This window comes from Xenopus laevis, chromosome 8L (assembly GCF_017654675.1).
Source record: "Xenopus laevis strain J_2021 chromosome 8L, Xenopus_laevis_v10.1, whole genome shotgun sequence".
NCBI classification, from domain to species: Eukaryota; Metazoa; Chordata; class Amphibia; order Anura; family Pipidae; genus Xenopus; species Xenopus laevis.
Genome location: NC_054385.1, coordinates 73028375 through 73046974, shown reverse-complemented (window position 1 = coordinate 73046974; position 18600 = coordinate 73028375). Strand labels below are relative to the sequence as shown.

The 18600-nt window shown below is 39.1% G+C and overlaps 1 protein-coding gene across 1 annotated transcript; it reads right to left on the bottom strand.

Moving 5' to 3' along the window:
- Positions 1-208: 208 nt before the first annotated feature.
- capns2.L (calpain, small subunit 2 L homeolog) lies at positions 209-17968 on the bottom strand. The gene is made up of 11 exons (XM_018230321.2): positions 17824-17968; positions 12813-12914; positions 12303-12336; positions 11761-11850; positions 11276-11333; positions 8562-8626; positions 7981-8049; positions 7112-7190; positions 6440-6556; positions 3464-3522; positions 209-616 (listed from the first exon to the last, which is right to left on the bottom strand). The coding sequence occupies exons 2-11, from the start codon at positions 12899-12901 to the stop codon at positions 590-592; spliced, it is 687 nt and encodes a 228-aa protein (XP_018085810.1). The 5' UTR covers positions 12902-12914; positions 17824-17968; the 3' UTR covers positions 209-589.
- Positions 17969-18600: the final 632 nt, after the last annotated feature.

The window sequence follows — 18600 nt, the reverse complement described above, 5'->3', positions numbered from 1 at the left end:
GGTAGGGGATCTATTATGCAAAAGTTTGGAAATATAGGAATGTCTCATGCAGGAGTCTTATTTAAGCAAACAATTTTTATTGTTTAAACGATGCCCCTTTCCTTTGTAATAAAAACAGTACCATTTGCTGGATGATAACTAAGTGAATATAAACCAATGATGGCACCACAACAATCCTACGTTAGATTTAGTACAAACAGCAGGTCTATTTCTGTTTAGAGCTTTTAATTTCATCCATTTTGCATTACAAAGAACTGGGAGAAAGGTAAACCTTAACACAAAGTTTTCATAGAGAAAATAACAAATTATGTTTATTTATTGACACCAAATTTGTAGATGTATGCATACAGAGTATAAAAATCTTTCATCCGTACATTTGCATACACATGCACACATACAAGCTGTTACATGTCTGGTGCTTCAATTCAAAATTCTGTAACTTGGTAGAAGTCTCTTTCCATTACAATACGTAGGATAGGTTTATATATAATCACTTATAAAACACGCTTTGTATACAGCAAACAGTATTTTAGTTGGTGAGAAAAGTAACTTTAGGGCTCCATAAGTTCAAGACCACACAAGTGACATCTCATGAATACATAGTCAGTTGCAGCCACTGAAAAAGATGAGAGGCAATTAGTCATCCATTACACAAATATACAACGAATAAAAAACTTGATTACTTTAAAATTTACACTGCTAAGTAAAGGATCAAAATTTTTCAAGGACAAGGAAAAGCCCAGTATACATGGGGTGTGTCAATATGCCTCACAGAACAATTGCAAGTCCCTGAGGGCATGTACACCTTTAAGAAAACAAATGAAGTGCTGAACCATCTTGCCTTTCCCAGGTGGCTGTAGTGCAGATTTAACACAGTAGCAAAAAATGTGAAAATTAAGACTTGCACATGTGCAGAAAAGTAAAAAGTTTGCCAAGGGATGCCTAGGAAAGGCAAGATGAATGTGCACCAGCATGGGGGTGGGTAATAACTCATTGCTTACCCCTAGTAAACAGGCTGTTGGGTCCACTATCCATGGAGTGCCAAGTTTTTTCTGTTCAAGTCATCCTGTCTCCTACCAAATTTCCTCAACTTGAGGGGGGTTATGTAGGTTTGATGGAGGAATTTGTACATTTATCAAGGAAATTATATGCATTGTCTGTGGCTTCCTCCCATTGTTCTTGGTTGAGTCCCGGTATGGCCTGCACCCAAAAGGAGGCAGGCTTGGTCAAAGGGTGTTTTGACTGTTACAATAATCTCCTATAAAGTCTAGACAGAAGTTTATCTGTGCGTGGAGGGTATCTTTTAGATCTAATTTGGCCACTGTAGGGGAGAGAGCATGAAATTGTGCATGAAAGGTGTGCCTGAGTTGGAGAGATCTATAAAGTTGCACCTGTCAGTTTCCGACTGCCCCCAAGATGTCCCTCTCCTTGCTTTAGGAAACTCTAAGGTCACCAAACCAGGGGAAGTTAGTATCTCGCATTTATAACACTCTTAATAAACAAAGGGGCAACCCCTATGCACAATGCCATACCAAATGGATACAAGACATACCACACTTAGACCTGGATGACTGGGACGATATTACACATTCATATCTGCCTTCAGTAATAGGTAACAATGACATTCTTATACAATATCGTATGATACATAGAACCTACCTCACTCCGACAAGGCTACACTCCATGGGCCTTAAATCAGATAATATATGCTTTAAATGTGGGATGGATCCGGGCACTTATCTCCACACCTTCTGGACATGCCCGCAGTTGATCAAATTCTGGGATAAGGTGGTTAACTACGTAACACAAACTCTTAATATACCGAGTGTGCGGACACCGGAGGCATGCCTTTTAGGTCTGGTTGAAAACATTACATTTGACAAATACCAACGTATTTTGTTGAGGTTGCTGTACTTTTACGCAAAGAAAGCGATTACCCTAGTCTGGAAGCTACCCAGAGCCCCCCCTTCTTAAAACGTTGGAAATCCATAGTGAATGCAGCTCTTCCCCTATACAAATTAACATGCCTGAGTAGAGGTTGCCCGGACAGGTTTGGAAAGATCTGGGGCCCATGATTAGATGAACTTGTCCTCTGTGCAGGACAATGATTAAGGTGCTACAAGATTTATATACTGCGTCACGTATGATGCTTCACCCTCGGCCTACCCCCTCCTTTTTTTTCTGTTACCCTTCCCTCTGTTAAAAAGGATTATAAATGCTTGTACCATCTTTTCCTGTTTCAGTCTAGGTAGACATTACTGCAGTGATGAATATGCAGGGATACGATAAACTGTAAATTTGAACTGTTTATTAATGTTTTTTCGTGGATGTATCAAGCTGGAAAATAAAATCTTTAAAAAAAAAATAAAAAAAAAGTTGCACCTGTCAGGCCGTGACTCTTTTAAATCCCAAACTTGGCCAGTAAATAAAATCTTGTAGTTCATGTATGTAGGTTAGGAGTGAGTTGGCCCAAAGTGGGAGGTGGGGTGAGAGAAGATGCCATGGGTGGTTCAGGATCTTCAAGGCCATAGTCCATGCTTTGTGAGGAGTCAGTAAGGTGTTTGGTAGGATGGCCATATCAGAGTAGTGCCTGTAGTGTTAAGTGCCTAGGACCTCTTTTGAATGGAGGATGGATACTTGGGAGTACTGTGTTAGGATTGTAGGGGTTGGGAGAAAAACACCAATGTATGTAATAGATTTAGGAAGCTAGGTAGTAAAAGTGTGGAAGGGCTAGGCCCCCTTTTTCAATAGCTTATGTTAGTCTTTCCCGGGAAATGTGAGGAGTACTGTTGGCCCAGATGAATGGCATTATGATTTTATTTACTTTTTTAAAGACGAGCCAAGGGATGGTGTTGTGGAATATATACAGGAGCTTGGGCAGGTATATCACCTTGATAATATTCACTTTTCTCCACAGTGTAAGCAGTAGGTTGGTCCAGTTTTTGGGGGTTTTAGATAGAGAGTCAATTATGGGATCTAAATTGAGTTTTAGGAAAACTTGGGGGTCTGGGTGTACCCATATCCCCAGGTACTTAAATGATGTGACCTACATCAACTGTGCCTGTGGGGGAAGTTGTGGAAAGATCTTGTTCTTAGTACCTTTTTGTTGATCTTAAGGTTTCAATTATTTTCCTTTGCCCCCCTGAATCTTCCAGTTTGAAACTTAAAATGCCTGGAGTCACTGACCCTGGCAGCCAAATTCTAATGTTAGCTTTTTATTACTACTTATCTTCCAGTTAAGTCCCTCTAATTCATTTTCAATTTCATAATTTAAACCAATACCTAGCTGCTAGGTTAATTGGACCCTAGCAACCAGGTAGCTGCTGAAATCCAATAAATGGAGAGCTACTGAATAAAGATGTTTTTAAACCATATCCTTTCTGGGCTGGTTCTGTAGTTAACAAAGGACAATTAAAACAATACAGACAGAACCAAAAAGAGATGTAATTTCCTAGATACTTGCCTCCTGTATTGTAACTTTAATCTGGCCATCGCCATCTTTATCCAAAGTTTTAAAAGCACCTAGAAGCAAAAGGAGAAAACAAAAGTTTTGTTACACAGATATTTTCTTAACTCGGACACCATATTACAAGTTACAGACTTAAAGAAAAAGAAAATCATCAGAGGATGATTCAGTGAAATAAAAATTAAAATCCCTTGATGTGGTAGTTTTCCAGTGTATCCTGTACACCTACACATCACTATAGTGGAATCAACCAGATGGTGGAAGGAAAACAGACAATTTTGTGAATGTACTGCATTGTTTTGCTCACCACGGTCATTAAACCATGCTCAGGACATGTTGGCTAAGTCCCTCATCTGCAATGTAAGAGCTATGGGAGCAATGCACAATAATGTTATCTCAGAGATGGAGCAAAGTGGCGAGAAATGGACAACACAAACTCCCAAGAAAGGACTGTAGCCTGTATTAAGTTATCCATACATGTACAGAATTGTATGTGTTTTGTGCTCTTTTTGCACTAAATCATAGATCCATGATTCAGGACTTAAAATACTGCTGCTTAAAAAGCATAAAATAGTAAATTATTTGTCAAACTTTCAATCACAATGTGTACATCCCACAAGTATTTTTTTTTTAAAAAATATACTAGCAAATATTAGCATAGGCAGTCATTACTGTATAAAGAGGGCAAGCACAAGTATTTTTTTATTTTTTTTTTTATAAATGAAATTTCATAAATGTAATTTCAAAAAAAGCAGAGCTAGCCGTAGAATTATCTGCAGGATGGCTGACCAAGCAGAGGTCCGGCAACCAAAAAGCAGAGCATTCTGAGGCTAAATACTACTACTATGTTTAGAGAGCAGCAGAATAAAAAGTAACTTAAAAACCACAAATAAAGAACAGGGACTTCAAATGGATTCATAATATAAATACAGACATTGCCTTAGGACAGTGATTATCAACCAGTGGCTCACGAGCAACATGTTGCTCACCAACCCCTTGGATGTTGCTCCCAATGGCCTCAAAGCAGGTACTTCCTTTTGAATTCCAGGCTTGGAGGCAAGCCTCCTGTATGCTGCCAGTGCACATAGAAGCTACCAAATAGCAAATCATAGCCATTATTTTGTACCCCAGGAACTTTTTTCAAGCTTGTGTTGCTCCCCAACTCTTTTTACAATTGAATATGGCTCATGTTGGGGAACATGATACAGGCCTGTAAGAGTTAATAAAGCAGGCTGAGGTATCATGAAAACAAACTATATGTACCAGAAACAGATAGATTACAGGCCCCTGCTCAGTAAGGTCTGTAATCAGGAAAGGGATCACAGCCTCTGGTGCCCTGCTCTAAGCCATGGCTGATAACTGACTGATACCATACCATGTGGGGGAGTGGGAAGCCCTTATGAGTTCATATTAAGGAACCTCATAGGTGATGTGGAGGTAACAATATAAAATAACTAAAATACATCTATCTTCTCAGAATCCATACCTGTTCCAAAGCTATAAAAAAAAAAAACTGGTTATGGATTCAACGATTCAAAGGAATCCATACATAACGAGGTTTGGCCCTTGGTTTATTAGATGGGAATATCTGGGCAGGTCTAAGTAAAGATATTTGGTATCTATGGACCCAGTATGAAGAAATGGGACCATTGCATATTAAAGCATTTCTCTACTGTGTTCCAGTTCCTACTCACAGGAGGTTGTAAAAAAACTCAATCTGTGTCCTGCTAGTCCACACCCCCTTGCATTCCAATGAGTGTAATAAATGGTCAAATCTTTTGGCTAAAAATTGGATTCGGACTTAGGAGGACCCATTTCCGTGGGGGTTTATCCTATTTCCTCTTGCCTCCAGGAATAGCAAACTCTATATTTTATTTTATAAACTATTTGTATCTTTGAATGTATGTATTTTTATAACTTCACTTTAATAATTTGCAGTGTTGTACCTTTAATCATTTGCAGTGTTAAACCTTTTATAATACTAAATATAAAATGTAATAAGTTTGTCTTTGATGCTCTTAACGTTCCTAGTCCAGAAGTGTATAACTGTGAGCCTTAAACTGGCCATAGATGTTGAGATTTTTAAAAGATCAGATCCTCATCGTGAGACCACGATCTTCTCAGAACGATCGTACGAATTTACCATCAACTAAAAAGACCAATTTGGCAGGAAAACAAAGGGGAGCTGCCTGCTTGGCCCTGCAAACATAGATAGATTGCACTGGGACCGACAAAGATTTTTTGACCTGGCCGATCAATTTCCTGACAGATGTCGGCCGAAAAAATCTTAAGATCGTTCGAAACGTACGATCGTTCGAATCCCACTAACCGCACGATAATTTCGAAGGATTGGTCGCACGATAATTTCGAAGGATTGGTCGGACTAATTTCGAAAATCGGTCGTTCGGCAAGAAGAATCGTCGCGTCTATGGGGAGCTTTAGCCCTCCACATGCTGATTAACCGTCTGATTGCTGGTAGGAAGAGTGTGCATCGCAAGTATATTAACCCTTTCACTTCTAGGCTTCCTGGTCTCTCTCTCTCATCTCCAGGGTATCAGAAGTATGAGAGTGGTGACAGCAAGTTCTTTGTAGGAGTTTTGTGGGTGTTGGTTGGTGTTTGGGGTGCTGTTGTGCTAGGTTAGTGACCCGATAGCCACATCTAAAGTCACGTGCAGCTGGAAGTACCGTAATCATGACAAGCCCGGTGTGCCATTGCTCTTATAGTCCAATGTATTTAATTGAAAACAAAATCTGTTAATTTTTTGGTGTCACTGGTTCTTTAATAAGCATTTTAGATGAAGTGTTATTAATCGTACTTTTGTCTGGGAAAGCGGCTCTGATCCTGATTGTATATTTGCAATACATGACCTAAAACAAGACATGGCTTCTAGCATTTGCCAGAAAGCAGACAGTCTCACGAATACCAGAAAATAGAATTCCTCAATGCAGTTATAAAAGTAAAACTTTACTTACGGAACATGGCATCAAGTCGTACTAAACAGCAGATATAATTATCAAAATCCATGTCTCCTTTCTCATCAGAATAACGACGGATAATCATGTCATAAAGTTGGCCATTTAACTGAAACCCTGAATAAAAAAAGAGCAACAAAGGGAAGTGTTAATTATGAGACATGAAAACAAAACTAGCCAATGCATTCATAGGAAAGATATTTAATAAGAATTAGAGAAGGATTAACCTAGCTCCAAAGCAGTATCCTGGTTTACCAGGGGCTTAATTAGGGTATCTGTGCAACCTTAGTGGAAGTAGAGCTTCCATGGTAGTTTTCTTTCACATTATAATGGAAGACAACCAAATACTCGTTTTCAGAACCACATTTACTAGCAGTATCAGAAGGGTCCCAATTACGTCAATGTTTGGTGTCAGGGGAAGTGAACTATTTCAGCACTGGTTTAAATAGATGCTCCATCAGTCATTGGCCATAGCACGCAAATATCATTCTAAAGTTAAATATACGATTGTTTGTCAAGCTGATTCGTAAACTCATAGCACTATACACATGGCAGTGCTTTTTGTGGAATTCTTTTTTTTCAGTTTTGTTGTGCCCTACACACCAGAGACTCTTTTTACCCTTTTATTTCCATTAATAGTTTGTACATATCCTGCATAGATTTCTCCAGTACCTGCTGCAGTAAATGCTCCAGCGAGCTCATTTCTTCCAATAGTACCAGAACGATCAGTGTCATATCTCTTATATACACCCTGAAAGATAACAGGGACACAGTTAAGACCATGGGCTATCAAAACTGTTTGCACTCAGAGGTATTATTTAACCAACTGTAGATGACCTCTCGCTAAACTTAATTGTATCACCTAAATACAGAGGATTTTGAGAGTATAACAGATTAAGTTAACTAGATATGCATGCTTTTTCATATCATAAAGAAAAGAAAGGGAAATGATTCTGCTAAAGAGAGTAGAGGGTTTGTTACAGGAAACAATCAGAAACTGATTTCTAAAATTTAGAGGTCGAAGAAAACAAGAAAAACAAGACAAAATATGTGCAACTTTTTTTTCTGCAATTTATTTTACCTCAAGCACTACCATATTTAAGAAAAGAACAATGTTCACAGACTGAGTTTTTGTAGAAAAAAAAAAAAAACTTGCACTCAATCACATTGTTTCATTTAAAATCTCAAATGTTTCAATAAACTTAGAAAATATTTAAACTTGCAAGAGAAACTTCTATAGAAAACTATTTTTTCTGGCAAATCAAGTTTTCAGAAAATACCTCATCACAGTTATTTGCTAACTTCATTTTTTATAAATCTAGAGCGAACACTTATGACTTTGTATTCATTGGCATTAGGAGCGGAGTGGACCTGAAATTTTGCTACATTAAACTTGAACTACTTACACAATCCTCCTCACACAAACTGGGGCCCACTTCCTGTTCCTGAAGTATTTTTAAATGATCGTTCATGCTTTTTGTATAATTTGTTACAAAATAAAAAAACATTTCTGCAAGATATAAAGAAATGCAAAGACTTACCTGCCATTTTTTTACGTTGTCCCATAAGTATTTGAATTCTTCAAACCCAAGCTTCCCTGTGCTGTCACTCTAAGAAAGTTGAGTTAAGGAAAAATAAATAAAAAAACACAACTACCACCCATTGCCTTCTCGCACTCTACAGAACTGTTTACATTTGAAGTATGTGCTCTTAAAGATGCAAATGTTCTTAAATAACGCCTACATATTACAGTAAATGTCAGGTATCAAACCAGCCCCCACGTAACTGATGAAAGCCACAGAAGCAGGTACTCTACAGAACCCTGCCATTATTCTGGTGACAGATTGAATACACTTAACAGGTGGCGGTGGGGATCTACTTGACCATTAATAATGGACCTAAAGGAACAGTTACACCAAAGAATGAAAGCATTTTAAAGTAATATAACATATAACACTTTCAGTTTTTGGTGTTCCTGTTCCTTTAAAATTTAAATGGTTCACTATGCCCAAAATTACAGAGGCCATAACCATAAAAAATATATTAATTTCACATATAAACTATCCCTTTGTCAGTGCTGGCTCCCATGGTTTGTGCTTTGTTTTACGATGCACAAGGATACATCCATCACAGCCACCATACTGCGACATGAGTCGACACTAAATCCATCAGTCTTCAGATCCTGATCTGATGTAAAAAAACAGAGAGTGTAAGGCTTACAAATAATACAGCAAAGACAATTCCATTACAGTGACATAATACATACAGAACACAGCTGTCAGAAGAAAAAACCCAAACATATAAAAATATACAGCATTAGTCGGTAGACACACCCAGACAGTACAGAGATGCAGACAGGCATAGACACTAACACAATGTCTTCATGTGGCTAGTACATAGATTTAAACTGGTACGGACACATTCCTAAAATTGGCAAGAACATGTCAGTATCACTAGTTAAGATGGATGGCAAACTTTTTAATGATGATGAATTGGGTCCTTCTTGTGATACCAACACCTTCACTTACAGAGAACAAAATAAAAATAGGGGATTAAAGTAAAAACAACTTATTCCTTTAAAGGAGAAATAAACCCCCCTTTAGGCAAAAGTCCCCACTGGCCATCTTCTGGCGCTTCGGTATTCTTCGTTCCCTTTGGCTATTTTCGTTACTTTGCACCAACTGCGCATGCGTCAATACAGCACTCACGTAACGAAGAATACCGAAGCAATGAAGATGATGCCCGTGGGCTCCGCTGCACTGACTTTGCATGCGTGATCAGTATTTCAAGAGGGGACACAATTGAGGGGTAACACTGTGCAGGAGGGAGGCAGGGAGCGGCGCCAGCGGAGGGGGCCCAGTGGGGACTTTTGCCAAAAGGGGGGTTTATTTCTCCTTTAAAGGAATCAGTTTTTACTTTAATCCAATAATACTTAAGGCTTTTGTCTTCCCATTCATGTCTACAAACTGCTTCACTCCCAGTCTGTATTAAGTGGCCCCAGGAAAATTATGCAACGCTTTATAAAACAGAATTCCTTTATCAAGCATGTACTTGTGAGTCTTTACAAATCAAAAAAAGCAGAAAAGAAACATAAAAAAAAATAAAAAAATAAGATAGGTCATATGTGAGCATAACACCTCACAATATCTATATGATATATGGGTGTAGACCAAAGTTTCCTCAAACCAATCCATGAAGGCATTGGCATATGGGGGGGGGGGGGGGTCACATTTGAGTCCATCTTCAAAGTTAAGATGCCAGCCCTACACACAAGATTGATTGATGTTTGTGTGCCAAGGGGAGTCTTGGTGTTGGGTCACAACTGACATCCTTTGGTGGAGGGATCTGCTCATAAACACGAGTATTGGCTAAGGATCTATACACTCAGGATGGCTAGGTCCTTCATATAGGATATATCTTGTTTTTTTCATAGTTTTGTGATTTGTAAAGAGGGAAAAATTTCCCCTGTTCCTTTCAAGGATATGCTTCATACAGGAATTTTATTTTCCAAAATATTGCTATAATATCTTTAAAGGGGTGGCTAACCTTTAAAGGGGTTGTTCACTTTCAAACATCTAGTTGGTTTCAGACAGTTCACCAAAAATAAAGACTTTTTCCAATTACTTTTTTTTTTTCTACGCGAGACTCTTTTTCTAATATTCAAGTGTAAAGTGTCATGTTTACCTTTAAAAGCAGCTCTGGGAGGGGGGGTCATTGACCCTGTAAACTGTTCTAAATTGATACATTTAGTTGTTACATTTCTTATCTTTGTCCCTGCTGAACAGAATCCGTTTGTTATCAAAGGCAGCTGTTAGAATTGATACTATAGTTGCCAATACTCCAGAGATGCTGCTCAGAAATGTATCAACTAAATGTTGCAAAACTGTAACCATTTAGAGAATTACTGAGCTTCCCGACTAAAACACCAGAGATAGGAACATTAAACTTTAAACTTACATTTTTGAAAAACAATAAAAAATTAATAATGGAAAGTATTTGAAAAAAGTTATTTCTGGGGAACAATCTGTAAACAACTGAACTAAAAAAAGTGTTTGGAAGGTGAACAACCCCTTTAAGTTATCTTTTAGTATGCTAGAGAATGGTCAATTCTAAAAACTTTTCAATTGCTCTGCATTATTTTTTTTTATATATATATATATATATATATATATATATATATATATATATATATATATATATATATATATATATATATAGTTTTTGAATAATTAGCTTTCTTCTTTCAAGCTTTCAATTGTGGGTCAGTGAAATAGTAAGGCCAGAATTAGTGATGTGCGGGCCGGCCCGATACCCGCGGGTAGGGCGGGTTCTTCTCCTGCTCTCTCCGCCTGCCACCGTCAAATGCAGGCTTCTGACTTCCGGGTTCATCTTTTATAGACGCTGCGCCTGCTCGCCTCGCCACTTTTGTAACGTCATCGGTGGGGCAGCACGGGTCTATAAAAGCAACCTGGAGGTGCGGATACTTCTACAAATGTATAGTTATTGCTAATTTTAATTATTCATCTTTCTATTGAGACCCTCACCTATTCATATTCCAGCTTCTTATGTAAATGAATGCATGGTTGCTATGGTGATTTGGACCCTAGCAACCAGACTGCTGAAAATGCAAACTGGAGAGCCACTGAGTAACTCAAAGACCGCAAATAATAAAAAATGAAAACCAATTGCAAATGGTCTCAGAATATCACTCTCCACATTTTTTGTATGCACCCTCTTATGGGCGGAATCAGGATACTTTATACTGTTCAGTTAATAAGATTTCAAACAAACCTAAGTGAAGACCACACACATTCAATCTTTTCTAAAGGAACTTACGTCTTGCTACAACTTTGTTAAGGATTCCCATTAGCTCTGTGGCACTGACTTCCATGTCCTAAGGAAAAGAAGCGAGATAGAAAGAAAAAATATATTTCTGAATAATATACCCAAATAGCAATATTCTTGATTCCCCAGCAGTGATCACCCAGCTAAGTAATCATTCATTATGGGGGTTAGCATTTCACCTGCTCTTCACAAATATGGCAGTGTGCCATGAGTAACTTATCATTCCCTCTATTATTAATGGAGGTGACCATCTAATAATGCATGGGACAGATTGTGGAACATTTTTTTATAACATAGTAAGAGGATATTCCTTTAATTAAAGGTAATGCAAATGCCTTGTCTTTTTAAGACCTTCAGATAGCTAGTCACAGCAGGTATCAACATGCATTTCCCCAACACAGTAATAAGGAATATGGATCACAGATTGCAAGACTATACAGGACAATAATAGGTAAACATGCAGAAGGCTAACTTACATCTCCTGCAAGTTGATTAAACAGACGTCGGAACTGTCTGACCTCTTCAGATTCATTTGCTTGTATAACAGAGGAATGACTCCGTGGAGGCTGAAAACATGAAGAAACATTAACTCTTGAAACATGGAAAACATTTAAGATGGAACAGATAAAATAGAAACGAAAGTGGGAGACAGGTACAGAAGTGTAGCTGAGGTTGCAAATGGAGAGAGATTTTTTTTTTTTTTAAGAATTGACTGTAAATATCCCCTTTTTCTGCAATAACGCCAGCAAAAATGTGTTAACAGAGAATTTAAGTTTTCAGATTAAAGGTCACCATGCAGGAGAGACGCATTGCCCAGCAATGTCCTATTCTAGTGCTTGTAAACCTTCGGGCTGGGACTGAGATACCCTTATAATTTGGGGCCTTTCTCTGTGAGGAATGCATAGATTAACACTGCTAGTAGAGGGCCAAATCAAAAGTAAAGTTTAAATGTATTCATTTAGTAGTATTCATAGCAGCAATAACAAGACAAGCATTGGAGAGGAGTGCATTCCCTTACCGGGGGCTGTGGATTGTAGTTTGCAGCAGCTTCACTACATTAAAGAAAAAAAAATATATATTATTACCAGAAAGCTGTTTACAGTGAGAGATAATAAGACAACCTGAACACTTTTGCAAAGCCCCATATTTAAATAAAATCTTAATTATAAGAGGCAAGCTGGTCAATAAATGGGAAGAAAATCATTGTTACACCAATACACTTCTCAGAGATCTGACATTTTCCAACTACTTTACTAGAACTGGAATTTTGGGATTGTATATTAAAACGGTAACCAAAAAACAACAAAAACCATCACAAAAATGTTTTTTTTTTTTACTGTCTATTTGGAAACAAGCATATATGGTAGCAATGTGAATGAGGCCTTTAACAATAGAAGAACATTTTTAGAAAAATTGATCCACTCTTTTTTAATTTCTTTGTCATCAGGGGAACTAAAAATAATTTTATTCACATGTATGGATGCCATACTTTTGATGTTATAAAATATTCATTGCATAAATTACTAACCCGATGGAACTTAAAATTCCTCCTATAAGACCACCTCCGCCTCCAAATCTACCTCCACCACCTCCCATGTATTGGTTTATAAGGAACATGATTATGTAGAACCTAAAAAAAAAGAGCCAAAACAGACTTAATTAGAATTACGTGGTAATATAATAAATATTATAAGTAATATGCCTGCTTTATTACAGGAACAACCGATTGCAAGCAGTTTGTTTGAATTGAGAGCAACGTTTACATATTCAACAATATTGGTGTACATGGATTGCAGAGGCCAGTCCCACAAGGAGATTCTTAATCACAGTTTCACGTTATTGGTTAACGCAAATTATTTAGCACTGATTTTAGAGGTGCAGTTGATGTAGGTGTGTTTAGCCAGCTCAAAATGGAAAGAAACCAAGGGTCAAAAAAAGCAAAATGCTTGTCTTGGCCCACCATGCTTTTATGGATTGGCAGATATAGCCTGAGCTCATGCTGAAAAGTTGGATTACTGTACACGCACATACTTAAAGTAACAGTAACGTCAAAAAATGAAAGTGTTTTAAAGTAATACAAATATAATGTAGTGTTGCCCTGCACTAGTAAAACTGCTGTGTGCTTCAGAAACACTACTTGTTTATATAAATAAGCTGCTGTGTAGCAATGGGGGCAGCTATTCAAAGGAAAAAAGGATCAGGTTACACAGCAGATAAGCTGTAGGACATAATGGTGTCATCTGTTATTCACCATTTAACTTGTGCCATATAGCCTTTTTTCAATTTCCACCATTGCTAAACAGCAGCTTATTTATATGAACTATAGTATTATAGTGTCGGCAGCTTATTGGTCAGTATATGGGGCCCTCTAAAGAGCTTTCGTGATCGATGTCTGGCTTAAGAATTCCTGTTGGTTCGAGAACCGAATTGGTTCGTTTATGGGGTCCTCGATCCCATAGCCTGCACTCCCGGCCTTTGTGATCAGATCGTTGGGTCGAAGGGCCTGATAACGCCCACTCAAGGTGGGCATGACAGTGCAAGCGACTCGTTTGTCGACCTCTGCAAACGAGCGGATTTGTCCATGTATGGCCACCTTAGAGATGGTCAAATTGTTCAGATTGATCCAGATGCCTCACTAATGGAAGGTGAGGCACCTCCCCGACCCCACCCGGTCCTTGCAAAAAAATTTGGCTCTTTCTTGGTCCCCGGGCCAAAAAAGGTTGGGGACCCCTGATGTAGAAGACCACAAGAAAACAATATTTAGCTTGAAAAAATCGTTAAAACACTATGTGACTGTGGTATTGCTAGCCAGTTATAAAGTTAAACTGCAGGGAAAACAGTTGACCCCACTGCTATAATAACAGATTATTTTTCTTTGTGCTATTTAGAGTGACTTTCATATTGTTTAATATATTTGTAGCCATAGCACAATATATAATAACTATAATATGGGGCAGGCTAAAATATATATTTTAAGTGAAAAAAAAATGTATTAAAACAAAAGAATGACCTGAATTGCTGGCACATGTTGCATTAAAATATAGCAAAGCATAGTGAAAATGTTCTGTGTAATTACATGGCATCATTTTATAATATTTCTATGGTAGATACATACACTCCTACACACACAGTTTGTCATCTTCGCACATTGCGTTACGAAGTCCAGCAATGCACATTACAAAGCTCAGATTGACAATGTTGTGTTGGTTTGTAGCAGACGTGAATTAGTGCAAATTTTTTTCACAAATGTTTTTATGCCACACTAAAATTTCACAAGTACACAAGCGTAAATCACACCACTTGTGACATAGCCCTAAAGCAAAACTATCCACCGACTAATTTGGCCTATGTTACATATGGCATTTCCACATGTCACTGCTTCCCACAGAAAATGCTTTGCATATAGCAGACACAGGCAGTGACGTGTAGACACCACTCGCTTTGAAGGCTATTATCAGACACAGTGTTTTCTCAACTCAAGGATGTATCTTCTCTCCAAAATCCTTTGGAATGACAAGCAGTCAGTGGCACAGAAGCAGGGCAGTAGCAAGTGTGTGACAATAGCCTAACGTCATAATTACTAATAAGATAATCATCTTACTAAGAAAGAGTTAGCCTTTGTCATTTGGGTACACTATATCTCTCTTTATACTGGACTTTATTATATATATATATATATATATATATATATATATATATATATAGCCATATGGGCAGCACTCCACTCTTTTTGTTTCAACTCGGGTGCAAGGTAAGGAAATCAGATATAGGAAAGAATGACCAGCAGCACTGAGATATTTCATTAGTAATCAAAGTGTATTAGAAAAATCACATGTAAAGCCGACGTGACGTTTCGGTCCACACAGGGACCTTGAGGTAATGACTTTTTATTGCGCAAAATCAACGTTTTGGTCACATATTCAGACCTTTATCAATCCCCATTCTCTCCCATTTTCAATAGGCAAATTACCCGTTCAGCTGTTTTTCCCCTGCCACTCGGCTCTGCTCCATTCCCACGTGACCCCTCATTGCACACAGAAGCTAGTAGGTCGGTACCCTGAGGCTCATAGTCCTACTGGCGTTTATAAAGGAGATTATTTTAGGGTGGTGGCAGATGGGGAGATTAGTTGCCCAGCTACAAATCTCCTCTTCTGCGGGCGACTAATCTTCCAATACTGCCTTCCCGCAGTCTAAAATACAAATTGCTTGCTGGATCGGAAATCTAAAGCGATCCCGCAGGCAATAGTATTCTAGCCTGAGGAAAGGCAGTACAGGGAGATTAGTCGCCTGCTGAAGAGGAGATTTGTCGCTGGGCGCTTAATCTCCCCGTCTGCCAACTCTCTTAAACTGGCCATAGATGGGCCGATAAAAGCTGGCAACAGACCGAGTCTGCAGCTTATCGGCCCATGAGTGAGGCCCTCCGATGGGCTTCTCAGATCGATATCTGGCTGGGTTAAAAATTACATTGGATCTCGGCCGTATCTGTCCGTTGATGCAGCCCACAATCCGACCGCCAGTATTGCCTACATTATGATCCGATCGTTGGGCCCTAGGGCCCACGATCGGGTCAGCCTGATATTGCCCACCTCAATATGGACAAATCGGGAGAGATCCGCTTGTTTGGCAAAATTGCCAAGGTGTACCCCGCCCCTCCCAGATTTTGGTCTAATATCAGATGCCAGATACTGGTCTAGCAGGCTCTATATATGAAAGTCAATTGAGTATGACCGCTACAGACTTACCCCTGTACGATATGCCCCTCCATTCAGCTCCATGGAGCCCATGATTAAGGGAGCTTTTCCCGAAACGTGTTAGGTATGCAGATTACCCACCTGTTGCAATAAACAACCTCTTATCCTATCTGGAGTGCTGCCTGAGGCCCTATACATGGGCCAATAAGCTGCCAACTTGGACTGGAGGGCTTTAGAAAGGAGCAATGGTCCTTATTAATTCTTGAAGGCTGTAAGTGGAAACACTTTGTGCTTTTTTCAAAAGCTGTGATGGGTTCAGTGATGGGTCTGGCACTAAATCATATATGTGCACATTCAACGTTTTCTGTATTGCATGCACAGATGTCATTACATGTGTGCACCAACACAAGAGCACAGCCTAGAGCAAGGGTCCTGAGTCAACTTTGTGACAAGAACGGATTTAGAAATCATTTTGCAGCACACTAAGCATTGGTTTGATTGTCACATTACGTATGAGCTCCAGTGACTATTCTTAGTGATTCCCAACAAAATCTATACAAGGGAAAGGGTGGAGCCAGGGGAACCCCAGGAAACAGAACTGTGGAAAATACTGCAGCTCATCAGTGAGATTATTACAAATCTACTATATATGTTTGTATATTGTTAATGTTTTGTTGGGCATAGCTAGATAAAGTAATATACAGTGGCAAACATTTTCTGTGTATAAAGATAAACAAAAGCAAAATTGCCCAGAGACATTTATAAAGGTTAGCAGCATACAATTTCATACCGGTTCTGTGAGCTTGGGGAGGACTATGACAGGAATGCAGTCAAATCTGCACACCCAAGGTATTAACTCCTAAAGGCATTGCCACTCCCATCAAGCATATAAGACCCTTTAACCATAAAGATATGCCTAAAATACAGTTCAACTGGTTATTCAAGATTAGTGCATGAAGAAGGAACCATTAACTAATTTGCTTATGAGATTTAAACAGGATGCCAGTGTAAATGCTCAAAGATAGGGATGGGCTGGCTGGCTTTGACTAAAAAAAACACCTAGGGTAAGGTCATTTGGGTGGGTAAAGGATTAAAAAGAGAAGGATGGCACAGATTAAGACAGGCATCTCTACATACATTGTTCAAACCAGGAGAAGAATATTCAGGGAAAAAAATAGAGTTGGCACATATATTTGTCATAGATACACAAAACGTACTATTTGTTTATAGTGACATCACTAGGACTTAAGAGGGGTGGGACGCTGCTTAGGTCTGATTTAATTAAAGTCACAGGCCATTTGAGCTGCCAATTGAATTGCATTATGAATTGAATTATGCGGATATCTGCTTGTTACTAAATGTGCCCTACCCGCTTATCTACAGCTCTATAAATAAGTGCTTGCCCAATACAGGAGGGGTTTTTTGCATTTCAGGACCAGGATAGACATAGAGGGATGTTCTTGTTCCCGGAATAAAAGTAGTGGAGCGAGTTAGGCCCGGATAGAGGAAAGTGAAAGAGACTACAGGGTGCGGACACATCGCAGTGAAAACACTGTGTGAGGAGAGTGAGCAGCGGACAACCCTGCCCGACATGACTCACCACCAGTCCAACAACTGCACCTGGGGCCACTGGGAAGGAATTCTATATAGGCGCACAGACTGCACATACATACCTTCTTTTACTTCCTTGTTATATTCATATACGGTTAAGGCTGACAAGAAATACGCAAAGATGTGACAGGACATGTCAATGCATAAAACATAACAAATCAATGGTAACTATTGGTACAAACTACAGCGCTTCCCTACTAATAAACACACATCAGTGAAGTACTTTCTTGCGCTTACTTTGTGCTGTTGGAATGTACACACGGCTCCTCTCTGCTTTCTGCACTGCCGCCTGCCTCACCAACTTCAGGCAACTTCCGGGTATATTTGCTCCAGCACCAACATATCCTTACAGGGCGGCGGCCGCAGGAAGACAGGCTTAGAGCAGTGGGCGGAGCCCGTATCGTCACATCTCACGCCCACTGCAGTAGTTCGGACAGCCCCTATTTTCTTTTGTGCTGGCTCCTGTCACAGCAGTTCCCGCCCAGAAACGTAAGTAGCCGCTGAACACCTCGCAATCCATAGCTATTACTCAGAGATCTTTCAAAGGTCTTTTGGTTAGTATTGTCCTCTCTTTCCTCTTACATTCCTTTAAGAATAAAAATAATAATCTAAGGAAGACGAGGCCCTCATTGTGAGTATAATAACAGGCCAGTCTACATTCTCCTTCTTTAGGAGATTGCACGCAGGAGTGTGTGTTCTCTGGAATATGTCCTAAAATGCTTTCCGTACCCTCACCCCTCTAAATCTCTAACAAATAAACTTTATACTGAAGCAGCAGAAGATTTGGCCTATAAAAAACGTGAACTCACAGTTTTAGTGGAAACTAGCCAATAGGCCATGCTTATTTGCTCATCTTTGTAATTAGGGGCACCCTTAACCTTATTTCAGGAATCTATTCAAGTTATACTGTATATTGATCTAGAAGTGTTTGGGGTAACAGTTTAATGAGAGCACATTGGGCCTTGAGCTGCTCTGAAGGCATGGACCCCCAGCCTGCCCCTAGTGCACACCCTC